Raw genomic sequence first — 22,386 nt, 5'->3', positions numbered from 1 at the left:
GTTCCATGTGAGTTTTATAAAATTAAAAGATCTTATTGAAAGAATTTTAAAACTGTATCAACTCTAAAAAGACACACTTGCAAGAATAGAACTCTACTAGGGAAAAATATAAAACTTGTTTCTCTTAAATTCTCATTCATTGCATGCTGAAATATGCATGGTTAGGCTAAAGTAAATCGACCTGAGAAGATAAAAAGAACTCATGTAATAGAAAAAGTCAGCTAAGGCTACATGGAAAACTAAGAAAGCAGAGGGAATATTTCTCCCACTTACCTGGAATTCACATTTCAGTTTGTAAAGCTCTAAACAAAACATAAAACGTAATACTCTTGGAAGACACATCCACCTTAATAATACACAGTATTGAGTAGTATATTTTGTACACTATAACACAAAATGACAGCCTTAATTAAATGACCTCAAGACAAATCAGACCAGCGTCCTTTCAAGTCAGAATATTTCTAGGTTTCTTTAACTGCACCATTGTGTGATATGTTCCTTTAGCTGTTACTAATATTTAATAACTGGACTGCTATAGAAATAATCCAAGGTGATAGGTACAAAATGTTTTATCACAGTATTTATCTTACATTACTGTTGGGCAAAAACAGTCCTGTCTATAACCATCACTTGATAATAACCTAAAATCACGAATCTAGGCATATACGACTACAAAATTTTATCGAGTAAGTACAGCGAACCCCTCAATAGTGCACCAATTATCCATGTCCAGTTCTATTGACATAATCTTGCCCATCAGTGTCACATCAACAATGTTAGCACTATTAATTTATGCCCTGTGTTTTTTCCTAAATAATTTAAAAAACTGACAAATAGGCATACAAAATAAAATTGAACTAAGATCATCTGTGTAAATAAAAAGATTAGCACTGGACTAGAAGTCAAAAGATGGATTTTCTTTTCCTTTTTTCCCTTCTCCCTGTTTTTTTTCCCATTCTATTACTTTCTATCAATGACCTGGTAAAAGGCATTTTCTTAAGTCTCAGCATTTCCTCAGCTATAAAAGGCAGGCTGAACAATACTTACCACGCTGCCTTACGGTTCCAAAAAATCAAATAATATGTGAAAGCTGGCAAAGATCAAAGCAGCTAACAGCATTAAGATATAAGTTAAATCTTGGATAGCTCATATTTTTAAAAAACTGCAAAATTTAATTACTATAGATTTATTTTAAATATTGCAAATAATCCAGTGGCCCACACATTTTACTTACCCTTGAATACTCATTTATCCTTAATCCACTGCAGTTTGTGTTCTCTTCACCCTAAATTCACCCTCTCCTTTTTTTTTTTTTTTTTCTTGTTAACACAGCCGTTTATTTTGTAAAAATACATGCAGATCAGGCAATGCTGCCCGCATTGGACGCAATCCTCGGCCACAGGTCAGCGGACTCCATTGCCACTGGCCCTGTGATGGCAGAACCCTTCATCTCGCCTTTGTTGTTCACTATGACCCCCGCGTTGTCTTGAAAATAAAGAAACACCCTGTCTTTTCTCCGGTATGACTTCCGCTGTCGGATCACCACTGCAGGATGCACCTTCTTTCTGAGCTGGGGTTTGCCCTTCCTGACTGTGGCCATCACCATGTCACCTACACCAGCAGCGGGAAGTCTATTCAGTCGTCCCTTGATCCCCTTCACAGAGATGATATACAGATTTTTGGCTCCGGTATTATCAGCACAGTTGATCACGGCTCCCACAGGAAGACCCAAGGAGATCCGGAACTTCGCCCCTGAGGACCCACCACGTCCTCGCTTCGACATATTGGATGCCGGAAAGAGACAGAAAGGAAGTCCACCCTCTCCTTTTAATTATTAAACTCAGTGGGCTCTCCTACCACTACTTCTATTATGATTTATTTGTGGCATCCCACACAGTTACACACTCTTTTCTTAAGTTTCTGAGGCTGTGATCCCTCTCCTGGATCTTCTCAAACAGCTCTCACTACTGTTTTCTATGCTGCTTGCATTACCTAAACTGCAGTCGCATCAAGCACACTCATCAATCATTCTCTCAGCCAAGTATTTACTGAGTTCCCACTATGACCCAGGCAATAGTCTCAGCAGTGGGGAAACAAAGTCCCTGCTCTCAGCAAGCAAAGCTTACTTACATTTTGGTTAGTGCTAGAGACTAGAAACAAATAAATGAGTAAAATAAATAGCATACTAAAGAGTGAAAAGTACTAATGGGGAAATAAAAGCAGGGAGAGCCAACAAGAAATGTGGTTAGAGAAGCCTTAGTGTGAGGAAGGGTGTGAAGGAAATGAGAGGGTAAGTAAAGCAAACATCTAAAGCAAGAGCATTTCAGGCAACAAGAAGGCCAAACGCACTAGTAAGGAGGAAAGTTGACAAGAGTGAAGAACAATGTGGAAGTTGATGCAGGAGGCATGAGATGAGGGAGAAATGAGCAGATCAGAGAGGAAGAAGAGTAGTTCATAAAGTATACATCACTATAAAGACTTTTTGGCTTTTACTGTGAGAGAAATAGGATTCCCAATCATCAAAAGTTTATGTTTCACCAGGATGATTCTGGTTGCTGGGTACAAAGACTGAGAGGAACAGAGGTAAAAACCATCAAGACACCACTGCAATATTTAAGAAAGAGAAGACGATGCAATGGATCTAGATGATAGTAGCAAATGTGGAGATAAAATGCTCAGAATCTGGACCTATTTCAAATGTAGACAATGTATGCTAAGTTATGACATACTTTCAACACAGTGAATTAAACTCCTATCATCATCTATTTCCCACCAATTGTTTTTCTCATAAACATAATTTCCTTACTGTTTTTTATATAGAGTTTTAAAAGCTATCTCAACTCTTGTGACAACTGAAAAAGATCCTTGGTGCATGCAGTACTACTAACATTGGCCATATAAAAAACATTCCATGAGAGTTAATTGAATGAATCTTTCAACTATAAAAATATATTTCATAAATTTAATCTACTTCTATTCTTAAACTAAGTAAGTTCTAGTGACTAATGGTATTGTTCCCATAAGAGGAGCAAACCACTCCTGAGAAATATGATGAAATTAACATTTTTACCTTGCTCTGAGTATACAAGTAGTTATCCAGTTATTATTTATAATCTAGCAATATAAAAACAGATGTAGGGGGCCAAGGATTTAGCTCAGTGGGCACAAGGTCTCCAGTTCAATCCCCAGTACCAAAATAAATAAACAACAAAAAAACACCAGATGTAGGATTTCAGAAAATTAAAGAATATCTTACTTTTATTTCATAACTCAAATTATTTGCAGATTTAAAAAGCTATATTAACTCAGAATTAAAAGCTTTTAGGGATCTTCTCTCTTTATGATCTTCATTATTTAGGAGAAGCACTCTGATCTACACTTCTTTTTCATATTTGACTTAAACTGACTTGGCATTCCTTTTTGCTCTTTGCTCTCATTACTGAACCTTTCCCCTCCAAAGAATTTATAGAGTCCTGTCTAGCCAATCATTAGAAAGCCAACTGTTATAGACAGTAGAAAATTCCAGATAGGTTTAATAAATGTTAGAATTTGAAAGCACAATAAAGACAATACCATAACCATACTACAATGTATTGTTTCTTTATCAAGATTCATGTATTGCATATTTCTACTCTAAGTGGATTATTTGGCCAGTACACTCATATTCTCTCTTCTTTACTTTATAAAATCTATATTACCTGCTTTTCATAATATCTGCATCCTAAGAAGTAGCAGCAGGCTCAATTAGCTGAAAACAACTAATTTCTTTCTTTAATGCACCTCATGAAGTTTTATTTTAATGTAAAGTTAGATATATGTTTTTGTCTTTGTCAACTATTCATCTCAACTGTGACATGGGTCACTTGAAAGAAAAACTACATTATTAAAAATTTCCTGCAGCCTATTCATTCTACATTGTGAATTCTCATAAAGCATTTCTTGATATTGAGGTTTTATGAGGAGACCTAAGTTGAGATAAACAATCCTGAACTAAGTCTCCTGCTTTGAGAAAAGAAGTTTCTACAGAGAAAAATAAAATGATAATTCTTATGAGGTGATTTAATTTGTCCAGAGGAATACAAGTACATAAGAAGTAATTTACTAACTGGTAACTGGCACCCTAAAATAATTAACATCAAATGAATGAACGATTTAATAAAAGACACTAATCCTTATATCCTGCCTGATGTATGAAGGTAAGGGGAGAATTAGAGAAAAATATCCATGACTTCTGATTCCTAATCTTATGTTTTGTCAGCTCACCCTCACTGAGTTTTACAAGACAGTATATTTAAGATAATTTTAATTCCAAACAATCTGAAACATTATTTAATAAATCTGGTCCAAAATAAATCCATGAAGAAAACTTCTTGAAAATAGTATATGGTACTATCAACCAATGACAGTGGGGCGAGGGGTAGGGAGTAGTCTTAAAATTGTCTTTACTTTCTAGGATTTGACAATCTAAGAGAGAACAAGTGTATAAAGTATAGGAAAGCAACTGAAAAAATATGAATAGAAAAATAGCTCTTTATGCCATAAAATTGTGTTTGAAAATACCTACCAAGGTTCCTGAATCTAGAAAGCATCCAAGAATGTTTCCTGAAATAACGAATATAAACTACTAAGAATAAGTAAGTAGGTTAGGGGGAAAAACACACACATAACTGAGGTGGAGATCAGTGTTGATTCATTACCTAAATATGAAGAAAAATGGTAATATAAAAATCGACTTTTTGAACAGAATGATGTAGTTAAGTTTTCAAATACAGGCAGGGAAGCAAAGGAATATCCAAGACTTTGGAGAACTATATTATAAAAGAAAAGAGGAATTGCAACAGATAAGATTTTAATGAGTAATGATATGCCTCAGCATTACTCCAAGTTGCAAATCACAAATCTGTGGCTGGAATAGGATTATGATAACTGATTGAAAGTTTTATGTTCTCTTTATTACAATTTAATCTTTTTCTCCACTATTCTGAATAATACAAAGTGCTAAGAAGTTCTTTAAAAATCTAGTGAAATAGTTCTAACTTGTGAAGATAATGTTTTCAGTTAAGAAAAATAAGCTGCATCAAACTTTTCCCAAAGACTTGCTCAAAAAGCAGCTCATCATCCTTAGTCTCTAGTTTTAAAATATACTTTTTTTTCTTTTAAGTATTATAAATAAGTCTTGTTTACAGTAATAAGCATAAATAGACCATGCTTATTCATAGATTATTCATTAATAATCAAGCCATGAATATTTATTGTTTATTCTGGGAATGAAGCCTACAGAGCCATAATGACTGTCAAGCCACCAGTCAAGTCAAGGGGGCCAACCGCAATCAGCAGGCAAAATTCCCATCTGGCCCCACCCTCCAATTTTTCTCTTCCTGTTATAAACTTTCTTTTCTTAATGGACACAGTGACTATGGTTAAAGGAATGCTAGCAAAATGTATGGCTTTTCTGGCTAAATAATGGCAAACTAAATTTACATATGTAGTTTTGTTATTATTCATCAGCCCCAGAGCAAATAACCTTTGTGAACTCAAAAATAGAAGAATTGCTCTTGAGAAAGTAGACCTGGGCTCTAACTTTGCAAAAGATCTTTGCTCACTATCATCTAATATTTTAAAAACAGCACTGAGTTTACTTCTCACAACTGATGCTTCGTCTCATGCACCCAAGGAAACTACATAAAGACAGTTTTAAAATGCAATATCACCTTTATATTTTACCCATTATCACAATCCTATGTAGCACACTGTCAAAGAAGTTGGATGTCAGCTATTTACTACCGACATTTAACTTCTACGATCATTAGTTGCCACCATTATTTTATTCATAAAAATACTGTAAAGGATATGTTTACATGTTTGTCTTTTTATCTTTAGCTTCTCTGTAGAAGGAACTTTGTTATATATCTCATGTATCTATTTACATGGTCCATAATACCCACTCCCATGCCTTGCACTCAAAGGGTGAAAACAAACAATTAATATTAATTCCTAATAGTGATAAACACTGGGGATAGAGCTATAAGAGCAATTTAAATACTCTAAAGGTCTTTAAAATAGAAAATAATGCTTACTGGCACCACTCTTCTACCTGTCTCACATTCAACTGTTCTTGGTTTATGATCGACAGTATATGCTCTACTGAGTCTTTAGCTTCAGGTCTTCATGTCCTATTAGCAGAGAGGAAAATGTGCACATGAAGCACGTGTGTTTGGGGCAGAGAGAAATGGAAAAAAGGACCACACACTTTGGAGGATTTAGATAATAACACCTCAAAGTCTAGAGTGTTGGCATGCTGTATACTTTGAACTAAAGGACAGGAGACTGTTTCAGAAGCAGTCTTGAACCCAAAGTCTCTTTGGCCTTTTCCTGTCCTTCTGTCTTTTTCCCCTCATTCTCCTCCACAGCAAATCACAGAAACCAGAATTCCTCTTCCCTAAGACAGGCCATAGAAACTAGAACTTCTTTTCCCCAAACCAAGTCATAAACCCTAAACATAGTATTCTAACCTTTCCCTGCCTTTCTTTCTAGAATCTGGCTATAAAGAAATTCTATGGCCTTCCCTTGTTCACTAGGATGTCCTAAAACTCTCATTCCAGAGGGGTCCTGCCTCATATTTGGGAGGAATAAATGCTACAAAATAGAGGCAAGAAGAATCTAAACAGGCAGGCCCTTTCCCACTCGGTGTGACACTCTTAGGTCACATACATTTTGTTCAACCACATTTCTATATGCCTGTCCCTATTTCATTAAACCTAAGCCTAAAACCAGATAGTTTCTCCTATATCTTTCAGTCTTCTGTCTGAAAGCTCCTATAGCATATAAAACAATGATTAAGAATTGTTAAGCTGGGCTGGGGATTTAGCTCAGTGGTTCTGGTGCCTGCCTCACAAGTGCAAGGTCCCAAGTTCAATCCCCAGTACCAAAAAAAAAAAAAAAAAAAAAGATTTGCTAAGCTTTTTCTTATTAACTTGTTTTTTGATATAGGGGTATCAGTTGTGCCCTTTACAATGGAATGAAAAAGGATCAGTCTTTATCTGACCCTACAATGTGTTCCACTGGACAGCTATCATATGTCGAGCAACAAGCTTTTTCCCCTGGGCCTATTAGAGAAGAGAGAAAGACAGTGTGCCCATGCTTTTAACATGTGCTGTAGGCTATTACTGCTGGTATTTACTTTTAAATTTGATGCATAAACTACTGATGTTAGTTAGCATTTTGAGCATACTGTTATTTTTTCATACACTATAATATCACCCAAATCTAATATGAGATATTTCTTTCTAGAACTGAATCTTTATTGTAATTTGAGGGAAAAGAAAACAAGGCACTATATATAAATTTCTAACTCATAAACCATTATACAAGAATGTACCCACTGGAGCCAGATGTAGGGATGGGTGCAGTTCATTTTTAGTTTGTAAAAATAGGATAAAAGAGTATTCACTCATTAACAAGTATTTTCCCTAAACTCCCAGTCCATTATTAAACTCATGAAAATTAGGAGCTTACACATAACATACAATGGAACAACTCTTATCAGGGTTAAGAGAAAAACACCTGTTTGTATCTTAAGAAAAATTACTATGGCATTATGAAATGATTATGCACTTGGTACAAGATTTCAAATGTTTAACAGGTGACATTTAATAGTAAGAAAAATAAATGTTTAAATAGAAAGGAGCAGAAACACCTGGGCAGGTCTGCAAGTGTGGTCGTCTAGTTAGCATGCAATTGCATTTTCAACATAATTAGTTTAAATGAGCTTCTAAATTTGGGTGATGTATTGCACATGTAATTAAGATTTAATTAAAAATGCTCCGTAATAAATTGTTTTCCATTTCTGACAAATCACATTAGAGAGGTAGATTTTGATTTGGAAATAGTTTTTAAAATGTGTTAATCATCTGTGCTGAAAATATGAGGAAGGCAAAAAAGGAGTTCTGTAGAAAGTCACTTGAGATTTAAAAAAATAAGAGGTAAAAGACATAGTTCCCTTATAAAATTTAGCTGAAAAGGATGGTAAAATCCCTTCATTTTTATAAGCAGCACCATTCTGAACACAAACTATATTTCTTTATTTCTGTACGATAGTATATAATTTTAAACTTTTATTATGAAAATTATTACATAGTAAGTATAGCCTGCTGATGAAAAAAAAAACAAAAACCAACAAGTCTTTGCACTAACCTGCTAAACCCTGAAACAGAGATGAAGCCCCTATTTCCAGTCCAAGATAAATTAAGCCACTGGACGAGAGTGCATCGAGCCTGTAGAAACTCTAAGGAAGTGTCATTTAGTTTTGCCCAGTATGGCTGCAGATTGAGGTGGATGTATTGTAGAGGATCGCAGCAATGCTGGTTCAGTAGTTTGCAAGTCTGTGCTAATCTACACAGGTCTGGTAGTGTAAGATGATTCAGAATCAGTTGAATGAGCTACACAAAACAGAAACCAAGAAGAGTGAAAAATAGTATCGCTGTATTGAGTATATAATGTGGTATAATAAAGAACAGTGTCACATTTTATAACAATATTTTTACACAGAAAATAAATCAACATTCAACAAAATTATCCAGATGCAAAGAAACCACACATACCCAACTATATTGCATTTCAAATTGTTCAAACACTCAGCATGTTGACAATTCATTTTCTTAATGTGCAAAGATACATTTTTGTAATCTGTTGAAAAACAGAATTTTTCAGAGACTCAGCATTTACTACATTCCAGGCACTGGTGATACATAAGAGAGTTTCCACTCCTAAGTTGCTCATAGTCCAGGGAAATTAGTAAGTACAATGTCATGTTTTAATAGTGTTGATAGAGGTACAGAATACTAGTAGTCTAATACTGTACAAGACACAGGCCTAACTCCAAAGTGAAAGCGTACTTGTGTCAGGAAAGCTCAGCTTCAGAGGGAGAGAGCAAAGGTGAAAAAAAGAGGAGCTTGGATTTATCCTAAAAGCAATGAGGGGCACTGAAGAGACTGACATTGCAGAGTGAAAAGATGAAATTTGTGTCTTAGAAAGACCACCAACAGGAGTGCTACAGGAGGCAGGGAGGCAGAAGGAGAAACCAGCCAATTCAGCTAATGCAGAATTCCAAGAAAAAGAGAAAAGTGTTTGTTCAAAATAGCTGGAGGCAATGATGGAGTAGTGAATATATACAAAAATTATTAACAAAGTGGAATCAAAAAGATCTCTATCTCTAATCAAAATGATCTCCCTGAACTAGTCCAAAATTTGTTTTCTTTTAAATGGTGAGCAGTTCAGTTTTTCTTCTTTAACTAGTTTTCAAAGAACAACTGTTTAAGGGCATGGTGGCACATGTCTGTAATCCAGCACTTGGAGAAGGATGTAGGAAGATTGTGACTTGAGTCCAACTTGGAATACATAGCAAGACTTCATCTAAAAAAACTGCTTAACCTATACTGAATCAAGAATTATAAAGAAAAAAAAAATTAAGTATTTACTAAATGTCAAAAATTTAGAGAAAAGGTGAAATTTTCCACCTAAACTTTTTGTTTTGTAATTATGCCTTTTAATATAAATGTCCTCTTCAATTTATGATCTAGGGTCAGTATTAATTTCAGACAAAATATTTCAAAACACAGAAATATGAGCTTTAAAATAAGTTTAAGTTTTAAAAAAATTTTTTTCATGGTGGTAGTGCTAGGGATTGGACTGAAGGCCTTTGCACTGAGCTATATCCCTGGCCTTTTTTTTCTCATTTTTTTGAGACAGGGTCTCACTAAGTTGCCAAAGCGGGGCTCACACTTGTGATCTTCCTGCCTAAACCCTGCAGAGTGCTGGGATTATAAACTTGTGCCTCCATGCTGGCTTAAAGGATTTTTATAAAATATGAGCATCAGCTGCCTAATAAATATATCATCTATAGTAAGGCTTGAAGTATTCTTGCTATTTACTATTAACCTTTGAATTAGACTTTAAAACAGAACTTCAGGGTGTTTCTGTGTTTGTGTATTTGCTATGAAAACAGGAACTAGAAAGACAATTAGTTCAAAGGCTGACCAAAATTTAGTAATGTGTCTGGACTTTCTCCTATTCCCATCGGTGCACGTCCTTATAAAATCGAATTTTGAGCAAACAAAAAACAAAAACCCTGCTAAGTCAATTTAGCAAAACCCTCATTCTTACCATCCCCCAGGTAATGCCTGATCGCTTGTTTCTAGCAAGAATCTTGTGAGTTCAGTTTAGCCCAAATGCCCCTTACTCATGGTGTTTCTTTAGTGGATACACTGACCCCTACCTGCTCACTAGCACTAAATTCCCAGTTGCTCATGATGTATTTGCAGTTGAGTCCAAACTCTCTTCTCCACTACAAAATCCCTCTGCAGTGGTCCCTATCCCTATTACAAATGAATATTTGCTTTAACAAATCTCATCATCCAGATAACCCTTTTGACATGTAAAACATTATACAAACAAACCAAAAACCCCCAGGTAGAAAATGAGAAGTTTATTCCTCTTTACCTCCAATTCTAACCATCCTTTTCCCTTATAGACAAGCATTTTTAACATTTTTCTGATCTCTTCCAGATAAACATGTAAGAAATTTTATTTTTGGATATGCACTAAATAATAATATTGTAAACATAGTATAGCTCCTTGCTTTTCTTATTTAATGATACACCCTAAATACACCCTTTTCTCATTTAATGATACACCTCATCTGCACAAACAGATCCAAGTCATTCTGTTTCACAGAAGTGACACAATAATTGAACTAGTTTCTGATTGTTGTTGTACTACCTACTTTTTTCCTATTGCAAATATTGCAATATCATTGTTTATGTGTACATTAATCTTGACAAACTTTGTATGTATAGCCTTAAGGTAAGCTACTTGCATTTAAGTCTTGATATAAGCACAAAATTACCTTTCTGAATGTTCACATCATTTTATATATCCACAAATAGTGTAAAAGTACCCATTCACCTATATCCTAGACAGTACTGGTATCAAAGCTTTATCATCCTAAAAGGCAAAAAAAAAAGAAAGAAAGAAAAAATGGGTTGTTTTATTTATGCTGTGGTGACTTCTGCTGTTGCTCTTCTACTAATTTGTTTTCATTAATGACAGAAAATTAACCCTTTCCCAAGGAAATTGCAAATATTTTCTACTCTCCTTTGGCCTTTTCCTAGACTCTACTGTGTTTCATTTATTTATTCATTATTTTTCCCATTTCAATAATCCTCTATGTAAAGTAAGTTTTCTTGCAAATTTTAAAAAGTGTATACAAGTGAATGCATTCGATTTCTTGGTTGTAAATGAGAATCAAGACAAATCATTTTCTTTTTCCAGAATTTTCCTGCTTGTTTTCACTTTTCTTGGGTGAATTTTTCATTTAAAAATTCTGTTTGCATTTTAATTGAGACTTCATTAAATATATCATTACTTTAAGAAAACCTGACACTTTAGCTTTATTGTATTCTCCTACTCAAGGGCATGGTATGACTTAGCACTTAATGATCTTTCATGTTCCTAGAGTTCCTAAAGCTATTACTTTTTGTCTGTTAACTTTGCAACCTGCCAACTTACTTATTGTTCCCAGTAGTTATTGGCCTATTCTCTTGGATATTCTAATATATAATCATTTTGTCTGTAAATAATGACTTTACAGCCACTTTTATAAAAATTATGCCTTTTATTCCTTTCTCATATCTACCAGTACTGGCCAGTTCTTCCAAAACAATGTTAAAGAACATGGTTGTTTTAATCTTGGCTTTAATTCAAAGGTGAGCCATGAATATGAGTTATGTATATATATATATATATAATTACAAATTTTTTTTTTTTTTTTTTTTTTTTTTTTTGGTATCAGGGATCAAACTTAGGACCTTGCACATGCAAGGGAGGCATGGTGCCACTGAGCTAAATCCCTAGCCCAATAATTTCAAATTTTTTAGTAATTAGATGTCAAAAAGTAAAAAGAGACAAAATTAGTTTTCTTTTAGTTTATGCAACACATAAAAAATATCACTATACCTTAAAATCAATATAAAAATTGAGATGTTTTTGCATTCTTAATACTAAGTATTTAAAAATCCTATATATATTTTATACTTTTAGCACATTTCAATTCAGACTAGCCACATTTCAAGTGCTTAATGGTGCACATGGCTAGTGGCCGCCATGTTAAACAATGGATTTCTTGTGTTTGATAATTAAATATGATGATTAGCTTTTGGTTTATGATATTTGGCAGCCTAATAAAGCAATTTTTAACAGAAATAGACAAAAATATTGATATCTATTTAGCTGTCATTTATCAACTGGTTTTGAGCATCTACAGAGACGATTTTAGGATTTTTCTCCCTTTAACCTAGTACTATAGTATTGTTATATAAATTATGTAATATGAAAAAATCCTTGAATTCCAGGAATAAATCCTGCATGATTTTGTTATTTTCTTTCAAAATAATTCTACTTGACATTATTTTATCTAAGGTATTTACACAAGTGAAATTGTTCCATAGTTTTCTTTTTGCATGCTATGTTAATCCACATCACACTGACTTCATAAAAGTTGAAAACTTTTTCTTTATGCTTTGAAAATTTAAGCAATATAGGAATTGCATGTTCTTAAATGTTTGAAAGAAATTATGAATCATCTGAGCTTGGTAACAGTTAAGACCTGAAAATTTGTAGAATTAAAATTATTTTAACTATAATATTCAAAGATATTTCAGTAGAATTTTTAAGCAGTTACTGCAGAGTCATCTTGTATCAGAAGTAAATAATTTACATTTTACAGATGATTTGTTATTTAAATAACTCCCAGCAACTTCTGGCATGGTTGCCAACAAAAGTCACCAAACCAAAAGTTACCATATTAAAAGGAGAAACATTTGGGGCCGGGGATTTAGCTCAGTGGTTTCGCCGCCTGCTGTGCAAGTGCAAGGACCCAAGTTCGATCCCCGGTACCAAAAAAAGAAATAAGAATGAAAAAGGAGAAACATTTTGATATTTAGTATTATATTTTAAGCAAATATCAAAATATTAAAAAATGAAGTCACCAAAACCATGACAGTGAGGTGTGAAACAGCACTTTTGGATTTTGATTAAATAAAGATAACAGCTTTTAGGCCTAGAAGATAATACTCATTAATCATTATTCAACTAGTTATCTAGTGTCTGTCAAAACATGTTTTTATATGGGAGAATCTTAGCCTAAAGTACCTTTCGATTACATAATGAATACACAATGTAATCATGATTGGGAAGACCTTCCAAAACAAGGTTAATCTATCTGCCTTCAAAACTCAGTATACTCTGTGTGTTTTCTAGCATTAACTCTTTACGTGGTGTTCTTTCATCATCGCTAATTAATCACCCTCCAGGAATACTGACTTCATCTCTTGGTTTCTTCTACAGGAGTTTGTCGAAATGATTAAACATTTTTCCATGTACTTAAAGCTTTCTCTCTCTACCAGCTCCCTCCGTTCTATAAACTGAATTCTCTGCATCATAAACGGAGCCTTTACCTTTCTGCTGCACCCCCACCACTTACCATGCCTCTTCCCCTTCAAATGTAAGTTAGAGAAGATTACACCTCTAATTTAACAGTCTCATTTTGATAATGCTCCTTTTGGACTGTGATACAAAGAAGTAGCATATTAGCCAGAAGGCCAACTGTCTTGGTGGATACTCTTTATCCATGTTACAGCCCATAATCAAAAGTAATTAACAGAAGTAATTTTCTGCTTATTCTGAGAGAATAAACACTTTTGTCTCTGCTGCTACTTCTCTACTTGATCCCTTAACAAAATACAGTACAGTTCTCTCACTTCTCCTTTCTCTGGAATATTCCTCCCACCTTATCTCTTCTCCAAACATTCCAATTTCCAGGGCTTCATCAATTCTTCCTTAAATTATTGCAGCAGGTTCCTGACCTGTACTGCTCTCTCCCACTTTGACTTCCTGCCAGTCTATTCTTCATTTACCACAGAGTAATATAAAATCAAAATCTAATTTACTATGCTCCTTCTTAAAATAAAAAAAATCTTCATTGTTCACAATCTTTTTTATATCCAGACACCTATGAAAAATAATTCACATGAGGCCAAAATATCTGGGCAATTACTATATTCTGTGAGCCAATGCATGTATAAAATGCCTGAATATTATGGATAATTTCTGAAACATTAGCTACTAGTCTGTATCTTTCCCATTTGAAAAGAACACAAGAAAGTGAGTGTGAAATTATCTTGAATTTGCTCTAATTTTTTTATCAATGGTATATTATTTACAAAATCTAAACTATCTATATTTCTCCCCAACTAATTTTTCTGTATACTGGAGAAAAACAGTACCCTGAATACTCCTGGCTGTCAAGGATAAAATGCAAACCTCTTGGTAAAACTCAGCGACCCCTCTGAGGTGCAGCAGAGTAGGCTGTGTACTGCCAGGGCTAGGATATCCCGATAACTGCTACCCACGTGAACGGAGCTGTGCACGCAGCAGCCCTGAGCCTCTATCCAATTTCATCTCTTATAGCTTTCCCTGTCAGATCCTATTTCAGCCATATGGAAATACTGGAGTTTTCCAAGTCACACATTTTATACTCCTCCCTCTACCAGAAGCTTTTCCATGTCATTCATTGGAATGCTACACGAAAGCCATTTCATCAGGCATGGATAAAATTCAATAAACTGTCTAAAATACATATTTATTGAACCAAATTTCTGTTTTAAATCTTAGGAAATGGATAAAAACAAAGAAGTGATTCCCTTGACTCCCAATGAACTATGTCCACTGCTGACAAGGCAGATTTCCTCAGAGCTTTGAGGAATGTCACTATCAATGCCTCATGCTCCTTGCTCACAGCTCAACTCTTCATGTTTCCTCCTTTCTCACAGTAAAGGCCACATGGCCTTTTCCACTCTGTGAAGCTCCCTTTCTATAATGCACGTCTTGACTTAGAGGGCTTCAGTGGAATCTTGGTCCTGCTCTTACTTAAATTCGCCTATATTTAGTAACTTTAGCTATTCTACAGGAAGTACCACAACATACAGGTATTGCGGTTACTATTACTATTAGGCATTTAAGAGGCTGTCTTATCATTCTGTGTATGTTAAATTACTAGTGTTTTTATAATGAAATCTGAAATATCACTTTGGAAGGGAGACATCTAAATTGGTTAAAATTTCAGTCTATAAATTTCTCTTTTTAAAAAGTTGATTATGCTATTTTTAACCATACACAGAAGTTTTCAGTGGGTGACATAAATGCTTGGTCAAACTTCTTCCACACCTCTCCCCTACTCCCTGGGGATATTCAGTAACAGGTGGGGAATTCTGGTGTCACATGGCCGTGGAATGTACTGGAATTTGATGCTGGGAAGGCAGGCTAAATATACTACAGAAGTACCCTGTGGAGACGCAGTGAAAACAAATTTCAAACTAAACACACAAAAAAGTACAGTGGTACCTCAGTTCACGAACTCAATTCTCTCCACAATTCTGGTTGCAAACTGAACTGGACAAGAACTGAATCAAATTTACCCATAAGGTCAACACTGAACTTAAGCACTGAGTTTGATTCAGTTCTCATCCAACTCAGTTTATGACCAGAATAGTGGAAAGAATCAAGTTCATGAACTGTGGTACCTAAGTACTGTATTTATAGGTAAAAGCACTGTGCATTTGCCTAGACCAAAAATAATGGCTAGAATAATATAGACTAGAGAAGAACAAATGACACTTAAGGAAACTGTAGTTATAAAATAAACTAAGCATTCATTTCACAGTTTTATTACTCTTATCTCTAATAGCAAATAATTTTCAATGTAACTAATATAAAGTTCACCATACACTGCCCATACTTACACTGTGTAATTTATTATTGGTTTATATATTTGCTTAATGTTACTTAGTGATATAAGAATATGTATTTTGTTTGTTTGTTTGTTTTTTGGTACCAGGGATTGAACTCAGGACCTCACGCTTGCCAGACAGGCTCTGTGCCACTGAGCTAAATCCCCAGCCCAAGAATATGTATTTAATAACTTACCCAGAATCACTAGTCAGTCTAAAACAAATGCAGCAGTTAACATAATTTTGTCTAGTTTTTCCAAAATTAAAATATACAACACAAGCTTAAACATTGCATTATTTTTCTTACATGAGAAGCTAAAATTATAAGTGGAGTAAAATAAAAGACAGATAATAGGAAGTAGGGAGATAGATCCTTCTCAAATGGGAAGGGGATCAAGAGACAGAGGGGCTGGGGAAGGAGGGGAGGGAAATGGGATGAAAAAAGAATTAAGATGTTTAATATACCAATTCCATACAAGGAATGGAAACATTATGTACTGAAACATGTACTAATAAAAAAACAGAATAACTGAAAAAAATACAACACATCAGTATTATTCTCCTTACAATATCTCTATTCCTCTGATATTTATTAAAATAAACACTAATAGCTAAACATTTAAATATCTCTAAGTTCAATGTAATTCAATATTGCTACTGAGTATTTTTGGCTTACCTCACATGGCAGTTTATCAAAATATCCATTATTTGGCCCTTCCCTAAGGGTGGCACTGCTAAACTTTTTGTTAAGATTGTCCATTCCACAACCATCCTTTTCTTCATAATCATCATCTTCTAGATCATTCATGTCAATAAGTGAAGTCTTGAGAGAAAGTACTGGCTTGTCCTTCATACCATGTAGCACAACTGCATCTAATTCAGTGTAATAATCCAGAAGAGAACTATTTACTTCCAGTCGTATAAGATTTGTGGGAAAGTTTATCTGCTTAATACAAGGTTTAAATTGGCGAGCCTGGGAAGCATTCACCTTCGTAGGTTTCTCTGACCAAAGAATCTCCCATCTGCCAAAGAAAGAAACTTCCCTATAAGACAGTTTAGAATGAGATCTACCCATACCTTAACAAAATACAATGTGAAAACAAAAGTGTAATATAAGTTGACAAAATCAACATATGAATTGTTTCTAGGATATGAAAAATATTTTAAACTAAATTTCAGAGATATTATGTATTCAACTTTTCCTAAGTCCCCCAAAGTCCTTTTTAAAAGATTTTTAGATTTCATATTGGTCCATTTAGAGACTAGAATAGACAGTTACAGGTACCTAAAAAAAGCATTCTGTTTTACAGAACAAGTAAACCCTAAGTAAGGGGTGAAGCTGTCCTGTGTTACATCTTAAACCAACTGCTGACCATCTTGCTTCATAAAGGTTTCCTTCTCTAGCTTTTCATTCCTTTTACTGGCCTGATAAAAACTCAAAACTTTCATATTATCTTTGATATTTTTTATCTTTTTAAAATGCAGTCATTAAATTTTGTCAATTGTTTCAAAAAATGTCTCTTATATATGCCCTTCTTCTGAATTTCTACTTTTGTCATCCTTGTATTGCCAGTACCTAGTATCTAACACATAAAAGATGAATAACATTCTTCCTTATTCCTTCAAATGAACTACTAGACAGAAAAATTAGTCATTACTTTCCATATAGTAAGTTTATTTCTACCTTTGTATCTTATGTTCATATTGTCTTCCCCCAGTGAATGCCCAACCTACTAGTATTATTTGCCCATCTATTCTTCAAGGCTTAACTAATATCCCATGTCCATGTAAGTCTTCTTATAAAGCTATTTTCCAAAATTATGTGCAGATTCTTTATAACATAGTACATCCATCAGTTAAAATTTTCATTATGTCATAATCAATTTCTTCTTTAATATTATTTTCTAACATAGCAAAGAAAGAAATACAGAAATATTTCAATAAAAATTTGTCCTCTATTTCTATTTACTTCGGTTAGCAGATTTTTTTGTGTGATACTGGGGATTGAACCCAGGGATTTACACATGTTAAACAAGCATACTACCACAGAGATATATCCTCAGGTCAGAATTTTTAATTTTATGTCAAAGAATAAGAATATTTTAAGTTTCTCAATAATACTACAAAATACATAAATACCTTTACAAAATATATAAATAACCACTGAAAGCATCTATTTTAAAAAATAATATGTAATTTCATAGTGAGGCATATCTTGTTATGACATAATTTATAAGTCACTGATTATTAATAACACTTAAAATGTTTACTAATAATAAGGTTATTACCACACCCCCTCAAAAAAACCCTGTTGGTTTATTTTCTTGGCCCAGTGACCTACTGAGATCTAAATAAAAACTGATTAACTACAGTATGGAAATCAAATTAGACAAGAGTATAAAACTCACAGGAGAAATCTAAAACATGGAAACCACTGGCATAGAAAGACCCTAGTGGCCTTTAGGTCAAGAAGGGGCCACAAAGGACATATGGCAAAAATCTTGGGAAAACTGGGAAGGGACATATGATAATTCCTGCTTTCAGGAATAAAGACATAAGGTAGAAGCTCAATGGGAAATCTTTTTATTTAAAATTTTTTAAAAACTTTTTTATTAACATCATATGCAGAGCAGTGCTTGCTTCAGCAGCACATATGCCAAATATGCAGAGCACTGATGAAATCCAACCTTCTTTTTCCACTCTCCCCCTACATCCTTCCCAATCTCTTGTAGTTACTATACTACCTCCAGGTTGACATTTTTTGGCTTCCACATGTGAGAAAGAATATTACATGGTGCTTGTCTTTCTGTGTCTGCCTTACTTCACTTAACAAAGTATTCCCCAGTTCCATCTAGTTTACTGCAAATGACAGGATTTAATTCTTTTTTACTGCTGAATAATACTTCATTATATATATATATCTATATATATAGATATAGATATATATATATACCTCATTTTTTTATCCATTCATCTGTTAATGATTCTGTATCTTAGCTATTATGAATAGTGCCACCATAAATATGAGAATTCAGGTACCTCTTCAGTATGCTGCTTTCACTTCTTTGGATATATACCAAAAGTGGAATACTCAATAGGAATTCTAGTAAACATATCACCCAGGAAGTGAATAATCACAGAACAGGGAACTACAATAGTAGGAATCTTTATAGTTTCTAAAGTCTTTATAGTTACCTATATTTGTTATTTTTGCAGATTTTTCTCCTGAAAATTAAGAATAAAGTCCATCACCTCCAACTCCAACTGTATTTGTATTCAAAGACAACAACTCAGACCATCTATAATTGGAAACTAACACACTACCATTCTGTGTGAAAGGCCTGGTCAATTCTAATTTAAATGACAAAATCATGTTTCTTGGCCCACATTGTCAAAGTGACCAGACCATGATAAATTTGTTGCTTAAGCAACAATTTTTGGCAGCAAATTCTCTCTGTGACAGCCTCTTTCTTTCTTCCTGCTTCCTTAACGTCATTATATAAAGTGCTTTTAACATTCAAAAGAAAAAAATCTACACCACTAATTTCATTCCCACATAATGTAATTCCAATCTTTAATATATCTTCAATTTGTCATTTTTCTCCCTCCAATTTTTCCTATCTTTTCCTTCCAAATTGTAACTCTAAGATAGCCTATTTTCTGACTCTTACACACGTATCCACTAAGATCTTATACTTAGGATCAGGTCACTCAACACAACTACTTGTTTTCTTTTCCTCTTAAGTCACTGGCAAGAAGTAAGCAAAGACATATCTTAGAGAACTACCTGTAATTTTTCTACTTCACCGAAACTGAATCAAACAGGCAAAGGCTGCTTTTAAATTTTGAATGTTTGGGATTACAAGAGTCCACTTTCAACAAAGAAATATTCCAACATACTTGATTACTCATTCCTAAGGTAGACATAAAATCATGTACTAAATTACAAATATCATGATCTCACCTTCAAAAGTGCTTTCCTTCTCTACCTTTCTGGTCCACACTGCAGCCTCCCTCAACTCTCATTCTCACTGCATTCACTTCCTCGAGGATGTCTTTTCTGAGCCCTACAGCTAAGGCTCTCTCCTCTGCCAACATATGTTCCCTGTGAGCCCATAGTGCTCTTTCAGGCTGACCTGTGAGCTCCAAGAACAACAGCCACTTTTGTCTGGCCCTCTGTTTGGTACCCAGCAGTGAACTGGCAAAAAGGGTGTTGTTCCATGAATGTTTCTCACTGCATAAAGAAAGCCGCCAAAATCTTAAGTTACTGAATCTGGGCAGAAGAATTACAATTTTGGTTTTTTTGTATTTTTCAACTTTTTTTAATGAAACATCTTCTGATTTCATAATCAGTAAAATTTTAAAATGCCTTTTCTTATACTGAAATAATCAAATTCCTTTTTTCTTAAAATTTCATGGTCTTTTCCAAGGGATAAAACTAAATATCAATAAAAAAAAATCAGAGACACATCTGTAAATAAATTTTGAACTTTAATCAAAGCATACACTACAACTCTCATGAACATAAGAACATGATTTGTACTCAAAATCAGTTATACAGCCATTAAATTTCGGATTAGAGAAAACACACTACATATTTCATAGATCTCATCCTGAAACCCATTCAGCTTTTTAGAAAAGAATGTGGATAACACTATAGGAAAGAGGCAGAGTGACAGTCCTAATAAAACAATTCTAAGACAAGATCATGCCCAAATTTCTACACTTTTTTTTCCCCCTCTCAAGAAAAAAATATCAGTATATTAAACGATGCTGGTTTTCTGTGTTTTTTAAATGACTCATTAATAACAATGTACACAATGAATAATCAAAATAGCTCTGAAAAGAACAAGATTATTCTAGCAGTCTGCAATTCAAACTGAGCTACACTTTGTACTTGTTTTGTGGTGGACTGAGGAGGTCCCTTTAAATTAAAGAGACATTAAGGAGGCAGCGTGTCACAGGGGTGGTGGCTGATCCTTGCTCCATTCCTTCCACAATAGCTAATCTGAAGTCTGAAAGTTTAACAGATCCCCACGAATTACTCTTAGGCTAGAATAAACTTGTAAGGGCTGGGATTTTTGTTCATTTTATACACTGTTCACTGTATATCCTCAATACCTAGAACAATGCCTAGCACATGGGCGACACTAAAATATTTAATGAGAGAATTAACAGTAATATAAGGATCTAAACACTGACATGATCAACAAATGGGCAAATAATATAATCAAGTAGTTCAAAGAAAAAAGAAATACAAATGTCTCTTAAACATTTGAAAAGGTAATTCAACCTCAGAGATAAAAGTGTAAAAGAATTTTAATAAACTTAACATGAAATAAAAATTTTCACCTATTAAACTGCAAGAATAATGAAATTTATTAACATACTCTGTGGGTGGCTTTGTCAAACCTGCATATTTGTATAAGTAGAAATATAAATAGACAATAGACACTTCAGGGGGAAATTTGGCACTACATATCAAAGTTCCAAATGTGTACATCCTTGGCCAAGCAACTCCTATAGGAAGCTTATTCCACAGATATACCAGTACACAGATGAAACAACTTCTGATACGGTCATTCCTTGCCTTAATGTTTATAACAGCAAGACTGGAAACAAGTAATTGCTCATCAACTGAGGACAAGTTAATAAACTGGAGTACATGCACACTCTGGATTACTTACAGTTGTAGGGAAGAATGAGGAAACTGCACTTATCTGAACAGGTTCAATATATATATTGAGTGATATAAGGTACAAAACAATGTGAACAGTATGTTTATTTTTGTGAATAAAGAAAATAAAAATATATTTGTCATTCTTGTATCTGCAGAAACTGAAAAAAAAGAATGGTGATAAAATTGTTTTCTTTAGAGGAAAAGTTGGGTGAACACAGAGAGCAGGATATATGCAAGACTGAATTACATACTCTTTTAGATTACTGGACTATATTATTATATCACCTACTCAAATAGTTGCATTTTTAAAAAATCAAAAGGTTGCACTACAAAAACAATAAAGGAACTGCTAAGCAAATTAATGATATAAATAGGCTTGTAAGGAGAATGCACTAATTATTTAAAGGAGTGTTTATTTTTAAATGAATATGCTTGTTACAAAAACATCTACCTAAAATTAAGGTTAATTCCCTAAAGACCTTCTCTAAAGTATCACTGTAAAGGCCTATTTTGAGTTGCTGAGAGTATTTTAAAACAATAGTTTTGAAAATATTTTAGAAGTCATATTACCTACTAATCTTCAGATTGGCCCGTGTTCACAACAGTTCAAATTGTGCTTTTCATTTATGGAAAATTCTAGGACAAGTAAGTATTATGACCTATGATTAGTACAATGTGAAATGTTAGAGGAGAAAGCATGCATTAAAACTTCAGGCATCGGATCTCTCATCAATTTATTGAGGAACATTTTCAAAATGATTTGTTTAAATTATTTAAGGGAATCCTTCCAAAGAAAAAGACCTCCAATATTAAAACAACAAAACCTTTCAGCAATAAAGCTTAAGTCATTAAAAAATGAGTCTT

At 34.0% G+C, this 22,386-nt stretch overlaps 1 protein-coding gene, 1 long non-coding RNA gene and 1 pseudogene across 7 annotated transcripts in view; all 3 read right to left on the bottom strand.

Annotated features, from left to right (window-relative positions):
- Positions 1-22,386, bottom strand: part of Fbxl4 (F-box and leucine rich repeat protein 4) — a 357,862-nt gene that overhangs the window by 36,027 nt on the left and 299,449 nt on the right. For all 5 annotated transcript variants that reach the window (XM_087187955.1, XM_087187956.1, XM_013078770.3 and 2 more), the window contains 2 exons: positions 16,519-16,864; positions 8,194-8,438 (listed from right to left, as the gene is read on the bottom strand). In XM_087187955.1, coding sequence (XP_087044081.1) covers positions 8,194-8,438; positions 16,519-16,864 — 591 coding nt within the window. The remainder of the gene's footprint in view (positions 1-8,193; positions 8,439-16,518; positions 16,865-22,386) is intronic.
- On the bottom strand, positions 37-5,121 carry LOC101716912 (large ribosomal subunit protein uL14 pseudogene; annotated as a pseudogene). The gene has a single exon (XR_015441534.1). The product of XR_015441534.1 is annotated as a large ribosomal subunit protein uL14 pseudogene (transcript).
- Positions 19,563-22,382, bottom strand: LOC110345392 (uncharacterized). The gene is made up of 2 exons (XR_002388701.2): positions 22,093-22,382; positions 19,563-21,680 (listed from the first exon to the last, which is right to left on the bottom strand). It is a non-coding gene; the product is annotated as an uncharacterized LOC110345392 (long non-coding RNA).

The sequence above is a fragment of the Heterocephalus glaber genome, unplaced genomic scaffold (assembly GCF_053883595.1).
Source record: "Heterocephalus glaber isolate CG9 unplaced genomic scaffold, H.glaber_assembly_v1.0 deba00001523, whole genome shotgun sequence".
NCBI classification, from domain to species: domain Eukaryota; kingdom Metazoa; phylum Chordata; class Mammalia; order Rodentia; family Bathyergidae; genus Heterocephalus; species Heterocephalus glaber.
Note: the sequence above shows the minus strand (reverse complement) of the source record. Positions and strands in the feature narration are given on the sequence as shown.